Source organism: Temnothorax curvispinosus, unplaced genomic scaffold (assembly GCF_003070985.1).
Source record: "Temnothorax curvispinosus isolate PA1 unplaced genomic scaffold, ASM307098v1 QBEX01014187.1, whole genome shotgun sequence".
NCBI lineage: Eukaryota > Metazoa > Arthropoda > Insecta > Hymenoptera > Formicidae > Temnothorax > Temnothorax curvispinosus.
The window spans coordinates 69,249-91,587 of NW_020223967.1; the positions used below are offsets into that span (position 1 = coordinate 69,249).

The 22,339-nt window shown below is 43.9% G+C and overlaps 1 protein-coding gene across 1 annotated transcript in view; it reads right to left on the minus strand.

Moving 5' to 3' along the window:
- Positions 1-22,339, minus strand: part of LOC112464380 (tyrosine-protein kinase Drl-like) — a 70,701-nt gene that overhangs the window by 26,079 nt on the left and 22,283 nt on the right. The window contains exon 2 of the mRNA XM_025031333.1: positions 21,741-21,874. Coding sequence (XP_024887101.1) covers positions 21,741-21,874 — 134 coding nt within the window. The remainder of the gene's footprint in view (positions 1-21,740; positions 21,875-22,339) is intronic.

Below are 22,339 nucleotides of genomic sequence, written 5' to 3' on the forward strand. Positions count from 1 at the left end.
ATATATATATATATATATATATATATATATATATATATATATATATCACCGCCGTATCGGCCGGCATGCGATATTTTACATTAAATCCTACACACGTCGGTCTATTCCGTATTTACTGCCGTCTATCCCGTAACTTTCGAGCTAAGACCGCATCGCGGTAGGCAGGCCGCGATCCTGGGAGGCACGACTGTGCACCACCCCCCGTTCTGTCATTCGAGATTGGCCCCCCGCGCGACGGAACGGGGGGAGAACGGGACAGTGGCGGCGACTAGTGTGTTCAGGCACGCCACAAGTTTTACGAGGTAGCATAAATAACCTGGTTAGTGCTTCGTGATGCGGTGTCAACGGAAAGGCGGACTCCACCCTCCCGCGAGCACACCACACCGGCTCTCCGGTAATCGTCGTAATCGTCGCGCCGGGGGGTCGCGGTGGCGTGACACCTGCCTATCGTACCTCACGGCGTACCCGAGATCGCGGCACCTCCCTCTTTTTCTCTTTTTCTTTTTCCTTTTCTTTTTCTTCTCATTCTCGCTTTCTCGCTGGATATTTATTATTTTTTTCTACCCTATATGTAAACCGCGTGTATGTACACGCGGATATCGTGAACGAGACGAATGGACCGTGCACGCGTGTCACGACACTCCCCGGTGGGATATCCGTGCATAAGATACCGCGAATGTGTCCCCCGGTTATATCAGGGCTCTCGAACAGCTCTTAGATCATTCCGTGTGCCGCATATACTCGAGCCTTTCCCTTTAATTACAGAAAGTGGCTCAGTTTACGGTGGACGATTTATTTTGATTCAAAGGATTGCACAGGTATCACGCGAGTAATTAATCACAGCCGTTGACGCTAGTGATAGAAAGAGATCTTGCGGGAATTATGGCTCTCGGCTATCTTTAACAGAATTTGTTACTGTAATTTAATTACGGTTAGCGCACTAAGCAATTTTTTTTTGCGTACCAGTAAACGCAACACCAGCCGATGTAAATTCGTCTTAACATAATTAATTCGATAAACTTTTTGTATAATATCAATTGATGCGGTGCGTATAACAGCGATAATTCTTTTTATTAAGATTTCCTTCAGTAAACTTTCCCCCGCGAAGGGGGGGGGGGGGGGGGGGGGCAGTTAAAGCTTTCTCGAAAGGGCAGACAAATGACGAATGGCATTTCCGATTTTCTCCAGCCAGGCACGCGAGCTTTTTCATCCTGAACGCGCGTTCGCCCTGGCATTCGTTCTAATTGACGGTAACTTAATGACGATGCGGTTGAATCGAGGACGCGCTGTCGAGGGTTGGCTTCGAGACGGGACGCCGTTTGCCTCGTAATCGCTTCTCGAGGGTGGCGATGACGTGACATCTATCCGTCGCGTACGAGCTGCCAGGGATAAAACCGTGTTTTCACCGTTCTACCTATACGAGTAGTAATTGACAGAAGTGCCTCTCGTTCTCTCGCGTCGAAAAGCCACCCTTTTCTTTCACCGCGCGCCGCGCCGCCCTTTTCTCCCACGATAAATCAACTGCGTCCGGGCTAAACGCGCTCACGTCTCTCGGAATTGCTCTCCGAACTCTCGTCCGGTGGAGAGGAACGGCCGATATCTCTAAACAAATCTAGATTGATTTGTGGTGTGCTGCAAATATATTTTATGACGCGGGACAAGAGTTATGGCTCGGCAAAGGTGAAATTAAAACGGAAAGTATCGGTACCATCAATTGAAACAAATCATGAAAATAATCGTATAAATATTAATGAAATAATCATATAGAGATTGTATCAATAATCAATATTTAATTACAGAACAAATGATATATTTCTTTTGTCACGATAACGTCACTGGCATTCGACAAAACGGTAATAACAAAAGAAACGATATAGAGTTTATTCTTTTTCCAGCTATGAATATATTGCGAATTTTCTTTGAAGAGAATTTAATTCGCGCTATATCGATCGAATTGTTACTGCCATCACGTCCGTAACGTTACGTATTTTTCGATGAAAATTCGCGAAATAAATCGCAGATTTCGATTCTCTTCGTTTGGTAGCGCTCGAAAGAGGAAGAAAGAGCGACTGAGAATTTCGTGAGGGTGAGACTCGAGTGATTTCCTGCAGCTGTAAGCGTTTGCTTAATATCCAGTCTCGGATTCCCGTAATAGCGTGAAAATGTTTGCCCAAGAGGCGTCTGCTCCTCTCGCGCACTGCTTCTCGAATCCAGAGAGAGAACAGAATCATGGGCGCCGACATGATTTCTCCGAGGGTGCAGGCGCACGAGAAAATATTTCTCGAGAGAAAAGAGCTTAGAAACTTTTCTACTTATTATATTTATCAATTAAAGAGACAGCTATAGGCAAACTTGCGCTTTTCAACATGCATGTTGCATTTGGGTCTCAATGAATTTCTTTACTTTCTCGATTAAAACAGTTTCGCGCACGAGTGCGCCAGCCGTCAGCCGCTTCGGCGTGTTGCTAATGAGTTTATCAGGTAGTTTACATTCCTAAGGCTAGCTACAAGTTTCCCCGTTAAATTTTCCGCGCGGGCTAGATCTTCCGATCGGAAACAGTCAAGAGCATGCGGCGCATATCCGGCGCCTTTCCGCGCTCCTCTCCGACGCCCATGAGTCGCGAGAGGTCGTGTGAATTGCGATCCGTCAACCTTTTTCCGTATTTTCCACGTTTTTCGTGCACGGGAGTCGGGGGGTATGCGAGAGCGCACGTGTGAGCGGGGACGTGCGCGCGTGTTTCTGTGTACAGAGAGCAAACTTCGATTCTGAAGAGACGACGGAGAGACGAGCGACGCGTACCACCGCCATTGTTGCTGTCGATGAAAAGGAAGTCGTATAACACGAGGGAATCCTATCGTCCGACACCAGGAAGGAAACGCCCGTGGCTTTTAAAGGGACGAGGGTGTTTCCCCCGTATATCCCCCGCGCTCCCTCCCCCTGCCCTCGATTTATACCGAAATTATGCCGCGATTTTGTATTATCGGACAGCAGCGGGGAGAATATTAAAGGACGAAGGCGAGCTGATTTATCCCGGAATTATTCCCGGCTCGTATTATTCGCGTCCTTGTGTTATTCCAGTGAGCGAGCCCGCCGAGCCGCGCCGGTTGATTCGGCTGGATGCGCGTGAGCGATGAAAAATGTGCGGCCATGCGAAAAGTACGATGATAAACGCGGCATGAAGCGTACAGAAAAGGGTCAACGCCGCCGATCGCGGCTTCAGTGATTAATCGTGGGCGCCAGGATTTTTGAGATAGGTTTCAATATCGCGAATCAGCCGAGCGTGTGTCGTGAACAGTAATAAGTTTAGACATGATATTTCTTATCGATCCCCTGACACGCGCTGCTACGTTTTTATTTGAAAGTTGTATTTTATATAAGTTATATAATTTAGAGCGAGCATTAAACGCCTCATGCGACGTAATGATAAAAAATAAGCAAATTAAATAAAAAAAGTTTCAGCAAATGTAAAATTCTACGATAAATAAAAATTCCACTTTAGCTTTTATTCATTTCAGATAAATATCAAAGTAAGCTATTTTACGTTTTAACTTGTTTAACGGGTTCAAGCGATCTATCGCTATTAAAAGCGTGCATTAATTCTTTGATCATATCGAAAATTCGCTCGATTGAGCCATTTTGTTATTTTAGAGAATAACAACGTTACGTTCATTATAATAATATCGAATTCACCGTGTGACGAATATTATTTTTAAATTTGGAGAAAACATGTTAAACAAATATTATTCAAATATGTATTTACACGGCATACGTTTTCGCGTAACCAAAAGTACACGATCCCAAACGATATCCATCGGTGCATAAGCCACGAAATTAGTCACGTGTCGCTAAGCACTCGAGGCAACGATCGTGTAATTTTTATGGGAATTTTCCGATGGATCTTTTACACGATTGAACCCGTACGGTTTTACCGCGTATCGTATCGGACGATCGATTAAAACAGCGTATTTTCGAGTCGTTTCCCACAGATATACCTGCTTTCATTTTAAATTTAAATGTGGGAGAGCAGCAGTATATTCTTCGTTAATAATGCAGTTCTAAATTATAAATTAAAATCTCGTTCGCTCGGAGACAATGACAATTTTCATACATATATGAAAGCTGATCGAATCGCAAATCTTATAAGATCGCAATAATAAATATAACATCTTAATAAGATAACATTTAAAAAATATTCTATTCAGAATAGAAGGCAATTTTGTTTATTATATATACATATATTTATATATTTGTTAATATTAATATATATTTATACATCTTATCAATTATCTAAAATCATTTAATTAAAGGAGAAGTGAACAAAATTTATTTTATTCAAATAATATCGAGTTTTCTATTTGCCTTCAAATAAAAAGGAAAATTTCGAACAATCGCGAACCAGATGTAATTAATCTTTCTATAAAATATCTACAAACAAGTAGGAAAAACAGCCAGAAAAAAGAAGAGCATTGGGTATAACAAGTTGACGATGCCTTACGAGATTCCTCCTATGGTTTCCCCCCTGCTTTCAGCGTGCAATAACGAAATGCCATTGGTCTTTTTGCGTGTCTACCCTCCGTATCGCCGCTGAAAACCCTCGCACTTGAACTGCGACGGACGAAAGTTTCGAGTTTACGCTTTGATTCGGTTCCCTTTTCTTTGACCGATGGCCTTTAACCACAAGAAATTAAATCGGAGTCTTTGACAGAAACGTAGCATAGGAGACTCGCGGTATGTCGAGAATTTCTCAATAGGCAACGCCTAGACGAATCTCCAAATTGCTTTTAGACGTACGTCAAGGCGCGGCGATTTTTGGTCATATAAAAAAATCAAATAAAAATCTAGCATAGCTCCGAGTAATTACAAAATAAAATAACTGAAAAATTTGTGAGAAAAATCAGATATTCATCGATTTACATATTTTACGCGCAATATATTATCGACTAATTCTAAGAAACTTCACTATAGATTTAGAGATAAAAAATAACGTTACGTTGTAAATATGGACGGAATAAAAATTTTCGATAGAAAAGAAAATGAAAAGCGCGACTGGGGATCGCGGGTATCGTCGAGCATCGCGTGCATGCTCGAACGGAAACCCTTTAACATCCCTCTCTCGGCATCTACTCACGGGGCTCTTTAGAGGCACGCAAAGGACGCTTATAGTCTCTCCATAATATCTCAATCGCATATATACGTATATATATATATAGCCGCTAATGCTCTTATACGTAGATAGACTGGTTGCCCGAGAGGCGAAGTGAGGCGTTGCCACTTCCTTTTGGACAGCGTTTATACGAAGGCGTCTTAATGCCACTTCCGACGACACGATGAATTAATCACTCTCCGTTCCAGCGCCGCCTTTGACTGCCCCTCCCTCTAGTCTAGTTGCTTCGTAGGCAAATGAATTAACAACAAGGGAGAACGAGCGAAGAAACCTCCTTCGTGGAAAGCGTTAACATTTACGTGCCGGCAGATGCAATGACACCGCATACATGAGATTAATTAAAGATAACAGGCACAAGATATGTATGTATAGAACTGATTAATACTCCTTCTATCGCAAATAGACGTCATTAATGTCATTATCCTGAGTTCGAAGAAACGGCGGTAAAACGCAAATGAATAACAATTCGCGGAACAATTGCAGATTATATAATTAAACAGTAAAAATATTTTAGGGTAAGATTCTCTTTGCGCTTCCCTTTTTTCCCCTCTATGATATATATAATTCAAATTTTAAATCTCAAGTCAAATTTCTCTTTTTTATGACTGAAGATCCTAATCGCGTAAAATTACGCGAAAGATATTTATTATGCAACTAAAGTTTCTCCGCAAAAACTCTATTTTGAAGTTCAAAGACCGCAACATGAAGCATTGTTTCTTTAACTAACAAGCCTCAACATCGTTTAGACAACGAGTTTTCTATTTCAGCAAAATTCCATGCCTTCTACGTTCGCATAACCTTGCTAAAAGATTATTTCTATATTAATTTTCGTAATTATGCTACCATGACGTAAATGACAAGTTAACGAGCGGTTTTAACGCTTTAATAATTAGCCCGACTGTACTGTACCGCGAAGAGAACAAGAACGACGTACAAAGGGCGCAAGCGAAGCAAGGGCTGTTTGCACCCTCGGTGTTAACGCAATATACTCGCTCTAGGGCGCGACGCACTTAGCATGTGTACACGAACGTGGCCCGTCTGCGGGCTGTCTGTCCACGTGCATCCATTTTCTCTTATAAGCTCGCAGTTAGCGCCTACGTCGGCATATCCTCTCCCTTCCCTCGCTTTTCCTCGTTAATGATACGTGTGCTTTTTGTAGCTACGAAAATAAATTACTTGCTTGGATGCCGCTAGAAATTAATACAACTATATTTAATTAGCGCTCGTGTAATTTAAGGGCACATTTGTTCCAATATTTCTATCCGCATATTAATTTCATCCAATCTTATTTAATTCAATTCGTTTAAAACCGATAGCATTATATATGTTTTTACTCCTTAAGTCTATATATCTATCTTGTTTCTTTCTTCGTTTCTTCTATCTCGCCGTAAAACGCACAGTTTATGATACATTAAACGCGTTATACATATACAATTATGATTGTGACATTTCCGCCGCGCTATACATATCACCGCGCCGGTCCCTTATTCATTTTCTCGAGCTTCATATTCCCAGGCATCACTTGTCTTCATTATCTCCGTGAAATATGGAATCTCTTGCCTCTATAACGTGCCGTCTGCTTCTATACTCCTTTACTTTCGCTACCTATCCATTTTTTCCCCTAACGCTCGTAGCATTATTCTTTATTTTTTTTTAATTTTAACGGAATATTTTACGTAGTGTGTTTCATACATAAATGTATCCTTTCTGAACGTTCTCCGACTCGCATTAAAGACAATGAGGAGTATCCTTCGTGAAGACCAAAAAAAGGAACAGCTACGGCAATGATAACATAACAAGAAGAACGGAAGACAATGCGTATGCGTACTCGCGCGTGTGGAAAATAAAAAGGTTATACTTCAAATAAAAAAAAAAGTATAATAGTTCGGAATAATGTAATGACTACCTGTTAATGAGATCAGGAAAATCTGTAGAGTAAGTTGAGATAAAAAAAATAAACAAACAATTTTTTAACGCAAGAGTTCTAAATCAATCTTCATCCCATTCTGTTATCCTAAACGCTTAATAACACTTTTGCGTTATATACTACGGTAAATTTGTTCGAAGAACGAAATCATGCATTAAACAATGATTTCGCTCGATATCCACCCGGCAATTTGTTATCACGCTGACAAGAGGTAAGACGTTTTATTTCCACCCGGAGGTTTTTATTTTGTCCACTTTGTAAAATTCGTTCAACGACGCTCGGGGACCGCCGGGGCGCAATATTCCGGTACTCCTCCCGTAGAGTTAACCACGCAGCCCGACGACGACAGGGTCAAATCGCACGAGACTAATTTTATTACGCGGAAGTCCAGTTAATTGGCGCCAGGAACGTATAAATTGCAGCGGCTTGGCGACACTCGCTCGCACCAACCGGACCGACCCCGACCGTCGGGACGTGGGACAGTTTATCCCTAATGCGAAAACATTGCTTCCCCTCGGTACTCACGTAGCAAGAGACCAAGTCGGAAGGTAGTCACGTAAAGGATTGCCGGAATTCCCGCAGGAATCTCGTGCGACGTCTATCCCCCCGTGCTTACTCGGAACCCGACCGGGTCGGGTCCTCCATCGCCGATATTGGTCGGTCGTAATCTTTTAATCCCGCGGACGGCTTATTGCCCGAGCGGATCGAAAAAAGAAATACGATTCGGCGACCACGGCGCGGAGACGTAACGACCTTTTAAATCTGCGCGACGGAAAATCTCGGTGGTGATCGAGACGGCTTAACAGTGCGGTTACCGGTCGAACGTGAACTTCGTGGAACAGCAGCTCTCGCAGCGAGAAGTTCTAACCGAATCCGATGGCCCCCGCGCGAAGTCTGCGAGCGATTAGAAGTCGAAGTTGGAGAACGCGCGTTGTTATCGCGCGCGCGCGTGAGGCTTCCATTATTTCGCTCACGGCGCTGTGCCCTATTTGTGACGTGACGCATTAACAAGCCAAGGGTCGCGTGAATTAAATTATTCAACATTGTTAGCGCTTTAACGGCAGACAGCATTTACAATGTTAAGTTAATTACATAATGTTACTTTGCACTGCAGTAATAGCAGGATACATTTTTCGACATATTGTTAACGCTTTGATGGCAATTGATAAGCGTCGACAGCATTAGCAAATTTTTAATTAATACATATTTCCTTGCAAAATGATATAAGTTGAGATTTCCAAAATTGGTAAAAATTCGATGAACAATTATATTATAATTGCTGGATAATATTACTTATAGATATTTATATGCAGAAGACTTGTTACTTCATCCCTTTACTTCAGCGATTGGTAAGCGTTTTAGCCCCTTTCCCACAACCATCAAACTATATTCTCGACTCCAATATATTCCATTATGCGCTGTTTACACGGCAGACGCTTCTGTAAGGAAATGAAAACGCTTTCGTGCACGATAATGGAAATCTGAACCGCACGGAGAAATTAGTTTCTTTGACGGGTGAGAGAGCGGCTGTGCTGTCGATCGATGTCCGGATTCTGCGAATTATTTTCCCAAATTTGCACCGTCTTACCAATGAAACGAACTTTCCGATGTGCTAATTGCCATGAATCTACATAAACTCATTATCTACGTATGTATATGTATACCCTCCCTAATATTTTATATGAATTAAGCTGAAAAACTACTTATCGAAGTCGTTAACTCGATATATTCGGTAAAGCTGTTTTACGACGTAATTACGTCTCGACGATATCGCGAATTGCCCGCGTTAAATAACCGAGTGCACCACATTCTCGGCAACGCGATGATTAAGACGAACCACCGGGCGGAGAGACCCGTCTACTCTTAACATTGACTTAAGACTCCACTTACTTCGAGCGCCGTTCCTCTCGACGAAAGGTATCGCAAGCTCGAGGAGGTTCATCGAGAAGCACAATTCGGCCGAGCCGTTTATCCTCGCTCACATCCGCAACGCGACGGGGACGGGGAGAGGCGAGGGGAGGGGGGAGATTGGAATGACTGAAGTCCTGATGAAGGGTGGATGAGGTACGACGGGGAGAGAGAGAGAGTGAGGGGCACGAGGGTGGAAGGGGGATGGATGAGGGGTCGAGGGTACGTAGGGCAATTTTCGCGTAATTCGATGGGGCGTGATCGTCATAGCAACCCCCGGTACCCCCGGTCCACCCTCCCTGGAAGCTGCAGCCTGTTCAAACAAGCCTCAAACTCCATACTAGGCTCTCGTATCCATTCTCTCTCTCGCTCTCTCACTCCTTTCCGCTTTGCTTTTCTCCTCGTATCCATCTTCTCCCCCTTCCCTATCTCGCGTTCTCTCGTTTTCCCCGATCTCTCTTTCTCGCTATCCGTCTTTCTGCGGCTCTCTCGCATATCGCATCCGTCTTTCATTGCCCGTCCCTCTCTCTTTCGGGGGGTTGCGCCCAACTCAAATCCGCGAAACGGTACTCCGGGATTTCAACAGTTGCGATAACTACCTGGATCTCTCCCGTACTACGAGGCAGTGACGGCTCAATCGTTTCATTGTAATTACTTGCTCGTTAGCGTAGCGCGTCGCTCTACGCTAACGCTCGCTGCGCGAGTTGGCTAGCAACAATAACAGCGGAGTCCTCTTCTCGTATGTTTCGCGACGATGGGTTGTGCGCGAGTGTGTCCCGAGAGCTTGGAGCCCGTCATTTAGTTTATGGCCTGCGACCGCGGCAGAGAAGCCTCCGGCATGGCTTTCTGACGTGCCATAATACGTCCAACAGTGAGTCTCACGGCCACGGCTGCAATGCGAATTACTATGCCGGGGAGTAGTCCGCATGCAACGGGATTCGTATCATCGTTCATCTCTGTACCGAGAATAATTCGTAAAGCGCCATATATACGAGCGGCCGCAAAATGGCTTCTGACACAACGAATTTATGCGCCATTACGATCTTTTTTTTTTTTTAATATATGTATCCGCAATAAAACTCAGGATTGAGAAAGAAAATATTCCGGGTTCTTTTACGTTGTTTGGTCCTAACATTTCTCACGCGGATGATAACTCGCCAAGAGTCGCCGGATTTTTATAATAATTTTATATGACAAATGTTAGTGAAGCTAGAACTCTTATAGAGTGTCCGCCGCAGAGACATAAATCTATCTCTCACGTGTGATAGCACTGATGACACTGTCGCACAGTAATTTCTATGTAAATTGAATGCAGAGAATACGTCTCGTTATTTGCGAAATGTTTTAAATTAAGCGCACTATAAATGAGGAAAGTTCATTGCGAAATAACGACTCGCCGATGCCGCGGCATTATTTCCGTATGTAAATACTCGGCGTGCTCGAAAATTGCGTTTCTAATTCTCGTCATTTGCGCGTCCATAGCTTCTCATTATCGACCACCGCAACGTGCATTCGTGCCCACCGATCGAATCGAATTCCACGGAATCCCGCGCGGACGAATATTTCATACTCTGCGATCATATAACGGGTCGCTTTAGTGCCTGTCGGAACTGAAAAACAGCAACAAGAGAGCGAGCGAGAACGAGAGAGAGAGAGAGAGAGAGAGAGAGAGAGTTTGCTAACGAGATGCCGTAGTTTCATCTCGCGGCGAAATCAAGCTTCCATTACCCACTCCATAGATGGGCAAAGCACTAGCGAGCCCGACAGAGCAAGATTGCTCACCGAAGTATCTAATCTCATTTATAACTATTTAATTTTTAATTTACCCGTTTTCAGTTAATGAAAATGTACATTAGTCGAAGCTCGACATATTTATGAAAGTAATGTATCTATACTGACATACGCTATCTATTTATTTATTTACACATTTACTATTTATTTACGCATACATAAATATTACAATCGTATTTATTTATTACATCCGTCCAATGGAAATTGAATGTTAGATATTATTTATTAGAACAACTATGTTTTTGTTTCAATTAATTAGCTTTGCATTCTGTTACTAAAGATGTATTGCATTTATTGAATGTCATATTTATACTAAAAATTCGGGCATACACTATAAAATAAACTTCATGTCATTCTCATATATATCGTATCCTTTATCAAAACGCTTCAACGTAATCGTCCAGTCGAGTATTACCATTTAAACGCGTTGGACATCGGAGCGTGAGCGGCGGACGCGGGATTAAATTCTTCGGGCGCAACCGGCGATCTTTTTACTATCTCGTCCCGTTCGTTATCCCCTGCAGCTAGATGACCGAAAAATGTTTGCGTGCGAAACACGTAGTGTGTTTCGAAACGGACGAGATGGTATCGGAAGAGAAACGGGAGAAAGAAAGGGAATTAAAGGAGTTAACGAAGCACGCCTGCGTATTTCGAAATCGCGTCGCCGTGGAGAAAAAGGGCGATGGCGAAGGAGGGAAACGAAGAAGAGGGGAGAGAAGGCATAGAGATATATAAATTACTGTGCAAGTTATACCTCGCTGGTGTTGCGCGAGCCACGCTTAATTATAAAACCGATAAATTCATCCCGTGGGACACGGGACAGACGTCTGGAATCCCGAGGTTGATAAACGAGCCCCTGATCCCGACCTTCTACCTTACACGAGAGCATCCACTAGCACTGCCCTCTGCTAGTCCGCGCGTCCCCGTGCAGTTCGCTCAAGTCGCGCCCCTCGCTCACCCTCCCCCTCCCCCTCCCCCGGTCTCGTAAGCCGTACGCGCTTACGCCTTGATGGACTCGCGTCATTGAGTCCCGGAATCTGGACGACCGTGTAATTAGATCCTTGGCCTCCGCAGACCTAACGATAATTACATTTGCGTTACCTGCGCGAGGATACGCCGTCACGATGCCCGTCGGTCCATCAAGGGACGCCTCTCGTGGGATCACGTGCGTAAACCACCTAGCACATTGTCCACTTGGAATCAAATTTTCATATCGAATTTGCACGTCCGCGGTAATAACTTGTCCATTTCGAAAGCACTCTTGCGGGAGCGATTTGTTACGGATCGTTTGCGCAGTAAATTCGTTCATTATCTTGATATGGATATGTGCATTCTTTATGCTATCGTTGCACTGTCATTCTTGAAGAATCGGACCAACTAAAGAACTAAATTATACATATATCTGTCAATCTGAAAATTACTTATTCCTGGAAATAAATATATCTACTTAAAAAGTTTCATGGGAAAAATATTTCAAATATACATGCGATATCTGTCTTAAATATGATGATTCTTTAAAAACTCATAGACACATGTATAATATAAACATAAAATATATGTAAATCTCGACTGTCGCATTAATATTTCTCCTCTCAATTTTATTATCCAGTTTATAACAACCTTCAATATTTGTCTGAATTGTTTCGAGTAAAAGCCTCGTTATGTAAAACCGAGACAGAGACTTCCGGCACTTCACCAGATCAGTCCGGTCGTTTTGAATCGCGTTAAACGCGAGGATCCCTTGCAGTTTTAATCGTCGTTAATCAAACGAAGGCAGAGGGCAGGTATGGACGATAATATTCCATCGATTCTCAAGTACTCGCCCGGCCGGTGAAAGGCGGACGCTCGCTCAATTTGGCGCGGTTCCAAAGCGGACAGATGTCCGTAATTCTCGGTTTGATAAACGAGCGGCTTGATCCCAAGTTTCCTATAAAGCAGAAGGCGCCTTTTTGAGCGAGAACGCCTTTAGGCGAACTTCTCATATTTTGCCTCTATCGCATCGCCTTACATATTGTCCCATATATTTTACATCATATTTTATTTCAAGGATGAGAATAGCGGTGCGAGAAACTCGATCCACGTCTCAACAATACCGTAAATTAATACTTCGAACGATCGGGCATAAATTTCTTTCACCGCTCTACATTCTAATAAATAGTAATAATAATAATATCGCATTAATGTAGCTCCACCGTAGTTTTTAAATTATCAGCTACAAACAAATTGTAAATATTTGAATAACGAGAGAATTGATAATACACCCATACCACGCCTTTACTGTGTAGAGGTAAAATAATAAAAATATAATGACTGATCGCGAATGATTGTACGCCGCTCGCCGATGAACGGGGACGATTTTATCTTCCACCCTTAACCGCTCTGACGATTATTGAAGCACTTAGATCGTTCGCTCCCCCACCGAGATATTAATTCTCAAGGGGTTTAGTCAATTCCTTTTCTCGGGTAGTCGCACTCCGGAATCTCCATGGCTGGGTGGGTGGTCCACGACCAGAGAGGGATGATTCGATCTAGCGGGTGGTGTTGTCGCCACAATGACGGAGGCTTCTCACGTACACATGCCGGACGTGAGAGTGTGGACATTGGGTGTTGCCCGCACACGCGCACGTACGCGCACACGTATAACGGTATACGATGTAGCCTAGCGTGGCCTTCTACCGAAGTTTGTGAACTATGAGTGAACCTATCGCAAGGACAAATTTCCTCATCTAACTTTCTCCGAGTAGATGAGATGATCGCTCAATGCCAGCGGCACCGACGCTACTATCTTCACTATAGCCCGGCCCGGCCCGTCCGCCCCCGGCCCCTTCGCCCTACCTCCCGCACCCACGGGGAAAATTAATGACGGAATCCAAGAGTTTTCTATAGGCAACTTTTACCATCGGATCTTCAGGGGATCACCGTCGGGTAGAACAAATTCATGAGGGTGAGACGAGGCGCGAGGAAAACGGCGACAATAGGTTTCAGTGCGGTGTTCGACGCCGGGGATGGACATCGCCGTTATCGTGTTTTCGTTCGACGGAGCGAGCTCGCGCTTAAATTGGCGGCGTGCTTCACGTGTGCCATGGCGAACGACGTAGCGGGTCTTTTGTCGATAAACGAGGCATCGCTAGAAGCGATAACGATGATTTATGCGCTAAATTCTTTTAGCGTTGTATTTTTATTTTCCGACTAAATGCGAGGAGATATTTAACTAACGCTAAAGGATAAAAAAGAATCGCGTTTCCGTGCTCACTTGACAATTATTTAAATTTGAAACGATCTCGTGGTGTGAAAGTAAACATAATATATAATATAATGCGTTGAAGGAAATGATAGGTATATGAACGGTATTATTCAATTACATTGAGTGATGTTGTTTTGTCGCACCTAATAAATTTAATGAATCGAAACTTTAATGTCTCGGAACTCGAAATTGCTTCGGTGACTAAGCTCATCGTTCTCGGGAGACGGTATTCGAAGCTCCTCGATGACGCGTGATTTCCTCTCCCTCTCGCGTGTTGATCGCCTCGCCTTATTTATCCACCCGCCGCTGCCGCGACGCGCATCCCCATTACGAACTTTCCGTACGACATCGCGCGTTTCGCGCGCTCCGCCACCATTGAAAAGTCTTATTCTCGCAGGAATTAACGAGTTTCCCGAAGAATCGCGCGGAATTACGTTGCCGCGCGTCGCGCCGCGCCACGCCGCCGCCGCGCCGTCGTCGCCGACGGGTGCATGCAATTCTGCAAGTTGGAATTGAATCTACTCCGAAGAGAAAGGGGGCAGATTCGATCCTCTCGCGGAAAATGCCTCGCGATGGCGCCGGGGAAATGGGGCTCTTGACGCGGCGAATGAAATTATTAAAACGTCAACGCCATGTATATCCGACGATGAAAGCCGTTACCAACGTCGCCAGGCGTCGCGAGGGGAGAAAATTAATACATATACGCATCATTTGGCCTTACTTTACTTATTTGCGCTTGCGACGACCGCTGTTAGAGTTCTTTCCTGCAAATGCGGCTGTGCTGTGCTGAATACAGCGCATTCAGTTCGGATCCGCCATTTATATGACATCGCAAAGAGTGATAAGCGGTTTTCTACATTTAGAAACGTATATCGCATTCAGTCGCGCGATATAAAAAACGCTTCAGTCATTAAAATAACTTTTTAAAGGATTCTTAATAAATGTTCTTGAATATCGCGTGATATTTTGCGTTTGACAAACTTTTCTTGAAATTTTATTAGCCGCGTAAGATACGCTTAACGTGAACGCTAATTCTTCCCAATAAGGATTCTTTGCAATAAGCAATATATTCGCAAATACAATCCTTCGCTTATTACAATCACCATTGTCTTACGTTCAATGTTTCTACAATACTGAGAACGAATACGATTTTCCTATAAAACACCGCATAAATTTTCATACATATGCATAACCGTTCGCGGGTATGCATAAAAACATAAGACGAAACTAGAGAAACGCTAAATAATTGCATATCAATTTGCTCCGGTCTATTCGCCGCAAGCTCGTATACGAATGCAGGCGAGATTTTCCACCAGCATTTTTATTATTTCCTATTGCGACAATAATGCCGGATAACCGCCGCAGCTAAGAGAAAAATATGAACGTTGTCGAATCGTGAATATCGATACCGTACCCGGCGGCTCGAGTATATCGAATCGACCACGCAACAACTCCACTCCTTTACTTCGCATCCTTCCTACCCCGCGCCGGATACGAACTCGAATCTCCTCCACCTATGCTATCGAACAAGTATTCCGGGTTGCAGCACTGTATTATGCATTCACCCCTCCGCGGAACCCCACAAGCGTCGCAGTCTACCGTATACCTTAACATAATAAGGTCGTATTATGCAGTATATACAAAATTTCCAGTTTAAACGCGACCCACGTTTCGGGCCTTAACGTGTCTTGTTCGCGGACATTCGAGTTCCGAAACTCCGCGTTCCGTTCGCGCAAAAGTTACGTTCAACTCCGAGACGATTTACTAAATCGACACAATATACACTTTGCCAGAACGGCATGGAATATTAACTCTATAATGTCTAACGTATTATTATATATAGTTACTCACGAATGTGAATCACGATCTATCACGATCAAATTCCATTAAAACATTATGACAATAAAAAAAGTGATTTTCCTCTCCTCTCGAAAGTTAGGCGAAAAATATAGCATAACTGCTAGAAACAGATAAATTTTATTTTAAATTAATGATGTATGACTGTGTACGAGAATATTTTGTCGAAATAAATTATTGTCAAAGTAAATGTTTCAGAATTGTAATGTGTAATTGTCACGATGTAATATTAAATATTTAAAACTAGATGTACATTATTTAAGCAGACAAACAATGACGTGCGCGTGTGAGAATATAACTTACTGCTAAAATGAATATGTTTGGTTTAATACTGGATTTTAGGATTAACATGTCTAACTCAGCTACGTTTATGCGTTTTAGCAAGGATCCGGTGGATGCCGGATAAATTTTTTATCGGCTCCTGAGTAATCCCAGGGGGCAATAAACGGTCTACATCGTTTTCTCGCTTCAACAATGCAAAGCGTTACAGAGCACGATGACTCTATATGGGACTCCTGTTTGAATATTTTATATCATAGACATGCACGGATATTCCCCGACAAGGTTTCTGCATTCGACAAAAAAAAAGATACCTCGCCATCGGATATATTTCACGTCGCAGAAACATCGAACACGATGCATCTGAAAACTAAATGCATCGCGATTTTGTGATATTTGCCGTTTCACGACATTTTATGTATATCAGCAGATCTCGGAAAATAAAAGAGAAAACTAAAAATTTATAATTCACAAAATTATTTGTAACGTGTCGAGAAAACACAATTTTCGTGACGTAACACAACTTTCATCATGTTTCAATTATATCAAACAAACGATCAATTTTTTAACGAGTTCGTCACAGACTTGTCATGATATTAACGTGGAAAATGGAAAAGCAATGTCCCATTCAATTTCGTTTATAAGGTCCAGCCAATGTCTACCGAAATCACCGCGCGCGGTGGAACGTCAGGGTGTAATCTACCATCGTTAAATCCAACACAACCATCCCTCCGTCATTGTCTCCCGTTACACGGCCGCAAACGTGGCCGTTCTTCGACACCGAAAATCTTCCGTGAATATTTCAGGAAAATTACCGCGCGTTCGTCGGGCGCTCGGGTTTCCAGCGATTATGTCGTATAATCCGCGGTGAGTGCGTTTGTCATAGCCACCACGGCGGCGGGGGCGGCGGGGGGGGGGGGGGTGTCGGGGTGTCGGGTGTCCCCGTGGGTGATATTCCCTGTTATCCGAAACACGAGGCTGTTATCCCACAGCACTTACCATACGTAAGCGTCGCGAACGGAGCCGGAAGAACGAAACGGGGGCGGAGAGGAGGGGCGACTGGCGGATGGACCGTGGGGGCGGGAAGCCGGTCTCCGGATTACCACGGAGACATTAATCACCCCCGCGTCACCCCAACCAGCGTGATCTCAGTGAATTTGCAATTAATTCGAAATTGCCGTCATCGTCGCACCGTAAAGGCGCACGTCGTTTACACCGTGCATACATATCGGGAGCAGCTCGCGGGACGAGATACGACCCGCGTCCGTTCCGATTGCGGACACGTACGATCGCCGGTGATGAATGAGCCGCGGCTGGGATTTCATTAATTAACGGAAGCGGCCGGAATTCGATGGTATACGTGGGATTCGCGTCATTCGACAAAGCGAATACATCGCCGAGCACATCGCAAATTGGTATTTAGCAGTTAAAGGATATGTTCTCCCGAGCAAATATTGGTTTGATCTGATTCTCGCGAGAATTTTAACGCAAAAGCTTAATTGCGATGCTGTTCCGCGTTAGGAGTCAAAGGTTCATGGTAATATACAAGTTTTGACGTCAATATCTGATGGACCAGCATGAGAACAACCGTATTTTCTAATAAATGTCAAATAGATTTTTGTTTAGTAGAAATCTAAATGCGTATATATTTTTTAAAGTTTTTTAAATTATTATTTTAAATTACATTAATTAAATTATACGACAGTTTAATATTACATGTGAAAAATCATTAATATAATTATTTATTTTTAAAGATACAACAAGTTTTGCTATTTTTTCGTCGAGTATGACTACATGTTGCTACTAAAGTTACGTTTCAATTAAATAAATGCGCCATTCCCATGATAGACAGGACAAGCACACGTCTAATTGAAGAGAGGCCCCTGACAGATCATCAGACACGTCAACCATGATAAGACAAGGGCGACAGATCGAGCTCTTCGTAAGGGTGCGAGCGTCGGACTCGACTGTGGGTTACAGTAATGTCCTTTTTTCTTACGGGGAATACGCCCCATCGAGTTCCCATCGGCCCCGAGAGACCAACGGTATTACAAGTAATTGTCGCCCTGGGGAGATCGCAGATCGACCCTATATCCACCCCAGCTCCCAACCCGATCTCGAGAGCGAGACAAAACGAGGATGCGGGAGGAAGAAGGCGAGGCGAAGGAAAAATGAGTGGCGGAAAAAAACGAAGAAAAAAAAAGATAGAGGAAAAATACGATACGTAGGAAAACACGGTAGAAGGAGGAAAACGTATAAGCGAAGTAAGAATACGAAGGAAAATAGCACGAGATATGAAAAAAGAAAAATCAGCTTCATGAAGAAGGACGAGGAGAGGGGAAAAAAAAGAAGAAAGGATCGAGAGAGAGAGAACAGGAAAGAATAGTACCGTGTACCGCCAGACTGCGACACCCTTCCTACGTTTTCCACGACCCTATCGCTATATACCCCGGTCCCGACTCGAGGGAAAGAAAAAAAAAAGTAGCGCGGAACTTTCGCCTAACAAGTGGATGATTCACAAATCATCCCCGATTCGGGGCCCGACGCCACCCCTCGTCGATGAGAAACTTCATTTCAGTCTATATCCTTGTCCAGAACGACCAATAACTCCCGTTTCGCCGCGGGCGACGAATCGAGAACAGAGAGGTATAGGAAGAAAGGACCGGGAGGAGGAAGAAATAAACGCGTAACACTCCGATCCGCGAATCGAGAACCTAATCGAGAGTGCTATCGCTCGAGGTTGCTTCCGCCTCCTCTGTTCGCAATCTCCTTTTGCTTTCTTCGATTTTTCCTCGCTTCGTTCCATTTTTCACTGCCGCAGCGCGACGTCTTCCGAGGGCAATCTTACGATGAAACATGTTAAAAGTGAAAAATAGCGCTTCCTTCCTGTTCGCGCCGTCAACAATGAGAGCCCGGCGACGCCCGATTCCGTCGAACATTTCGCGACCGGAATACCAGAGGAATTACATACGGAGCGATACGCGATATTCGTTCGTAGGGAGCCACTCGATAGATGAAACTGTCGGATAAGGCGAGTAACAAAGTGTCGTGACTCATCTCGATCGAACTCGGTCGGTCCAGATGACCAGATTAGTTGGGATGCACATCGGGATATCCTACTATAGAGATCTCTTATCCGATCGCAGGATGCAGATACGCGGAAATCGAACGACACTCTGGTGAGTCAGAATCACGACGAATATATGTAACATTCCCCTGATAGAGGGAAAGTTTTTGCCCCGATAAAACCGGATAACACTATGTTTAATCGAGTCGCTGTTGAATGCGCTACGAGGCATCATATCTCAACGCGCACAAATGTGTTTGGACGGTATTTGCTATGCTTTTAGCTGGCAGCAAGAAATTTCCAACATATATCAGAGCCTCGCGAAAGCATTTTAACGTTTCGCACGTGCATCACCTGGTGTGTGTGTGTCTACCGTTTATGAGTTTATTGATAAATCTTCAGAAACTATCTTCTGAGAGAATATTTAACTCAAGATATTAGAATTATAAATATCTAATGCAAGATAGAATGTAAACGTAAAACACCTAGTACTCAAAAGTTCTAAAAGTTCTTTAAAAAAATAGTAAAAAAATGTTTAAAAGATTATTTTAATAAAGGAAAAAAATATTTAGTAATATTTTTCTCAAGGTAAATTTTGAATTTAGAATTCAAAATACTTTGACACACCAATTTCCATTCCAATATTAATAATTTAACATTTACATACCATTCAAGCAATTTAGAATCAATGAAGCGCAAACTCTTTAACTCTTTAACGAGTAGCTATCGTGGAACTATCTGCGCGAAATTAAGTGACCAATTTTCATGCTAGTTCTCGTCCCGTTACGCACGCCGTTCTTCTATTCTTTCGCCGTCTCCGGCCGTTTCCAACAGCGAAACTCTTCCGTCGTGTCGAAAGTGAGCGGGAGATAAGGCGAAACGACGGCTCCGTGATCACGGAAATGGTGCGATTTCGCGGTTAACGAACCTACGGATGGGTCCACGAGATAACGGGTAAAAGGTGGAGGGCTGGAAAACACTCCCTTGCGGGATAAGATGGGTCGCCGTGTGGTATTCCCGCAATAAAGCGTCGCACCGTAATGGTACCAGATGTATGTTATACATCTACGAGCGAGTGGATGGACGTCTTTCCGACGGTCGTGACGCGTCCAACAACAGGCTAGGATTCGTGGCACGAACATATCGGCCTTTTACGGACGCTCGTTCCAAAAATCCCTGGATTCAATGAATTTGCGATACGAGTTCCATTTCAACGTACGAATGGCGACAAGAAAGACTCGTTGGCGTCATTTAAAGTAACTCTGCGGTCAAATAAGCGCGAGCGAACACGAGCCAGTATACGAAACGTCTTTTTAAATGCTACTTATATATTTATAAATTTCTGTTTTCGTATGTTGATCTTATAACGATTTCATTAATTCACTTTTAAATAACGATATTTTTAGGAAAATTACTCTATTTATACTATTATGTTCCGTACTAATGTAAACCAAAAAATGCCTAATTATCTATATTTTTAAAACGATTATTGCATAGAATGCTGCTTCGTAACTTTCTATTTTTCATTATTAAATGTTCTTAGACAAAATCACTGTAAATAACAAATTATATGATTCTGTATCATCTTTAACGATGACTAATTATACAAAGAGTGTGACAGAACGAAGAGATATGATGATGTATCGATTGAAACTGATCGGCAGAATAATAATCGACAGAATTTGGTACGGCGGTCACGATCAGTCAGACACAACAGCGGTTAGTTGTAGAACGGAGATTTCCTTGTCGTTTAACATCCGATCGCGACTTTTCACGTTTTTCCCGCGCCCTACCCACATCGCGAGGGGTTTCGAGGGCGCGTTCGGTTTCCTTGGTGACCGAAGGGAGCGCAAAACCGAACCGCACGGCGTGCACCGGCCTCGCTCCGTCCCTTTCACGCCCAGGCCATCTGTTTGTATTTCATATTGATAGAGTATTGATACAGCCCTGCACACCGTCGTCGTGTCTCACCCCTCACGAGCCGTGCCGAGCCCCTCTTAACCCTCGGCGAACACCCCCGGTAAACCACCGTGACGGGCCACCATCCCGCAGCGGAACGTAAACGAGGAATACCGTGTGTTACCATTCCAGCCGGGGTCACGTGTTTACTTTGTTCCGCATTGTTGCGTCTCGTTAATCGCCGGCGGAAACGTTTTGCTCGAGCACACGGGAGACCCGTGCTTTTAACGTCCCTCGGCGGCAGCGCCGCGGATACACGAAACGTGATTTCTTTCGTAACCGAGGATGTAAAAGAGGTCTTGAAAAATTCCGCTTGGATGACGAAAGAAATCTTTTGCGTATAACGCGGTTATACATATACGAATATCCTTGCAAACAGTCTTGTATGACGTATGACGTATACTAAAAAAGCTCAGAGTCTTTTGCTTCGAGCAGATATCGAGGCAAGACAAATAAATATCAAATGGGGGATTGAAATGGTAACTCGTAGGCTTGGGTGCTTGATCATGCTTAGAAGCGTCTTCACTTGGATATATGTACTTACCGGGTGTCCTACGAGGCTCTGCCATGAAAATTCCAGATCCGCTATGTTAGCCGGCACAGGCACGACGAACTTCATCGCGTACGTGTTGACCACCCCCTCCCGCACGTAGTACAACTCGGCCTCGAGTTGTACTCCTGAAAGCAGAATAGCGGAGTGTATCGATTGGACGATCAATTATGAAAAAGCTGTACCATGCCGCCGGCAAAGTTTCCCTCCGCCGCCTGCTCTGTCCCCTCCCCCTGCCCGCCCCCCCTTCACCCCCCGATGAATCGACCGATCGCGAACTACGGCACGTGCAGCCCTTCGTTATAAGTTGGGGACATTGACCACGGTCGCGCGTCTTCTTTACACCAAGTATCGCAGTTGTACGGAATTCATTTCCATGGAAACTTGAGGACGCAGAATATAGTTTCGCCGTGGAGCGAACTTCTCGTTTCAGCGGCACACGAATCGCGCAGTGCGCAGTATTATTGTCGGAGCTTTGATAAAGTATTATGTGATCCTCTCTGGAATATATCTTTATACGACATTCCACGCTCGCGTTAATCTCCTTCTCGATCTTATCGTCGCAGCACGCTGTACACTTATACGTAGACTCG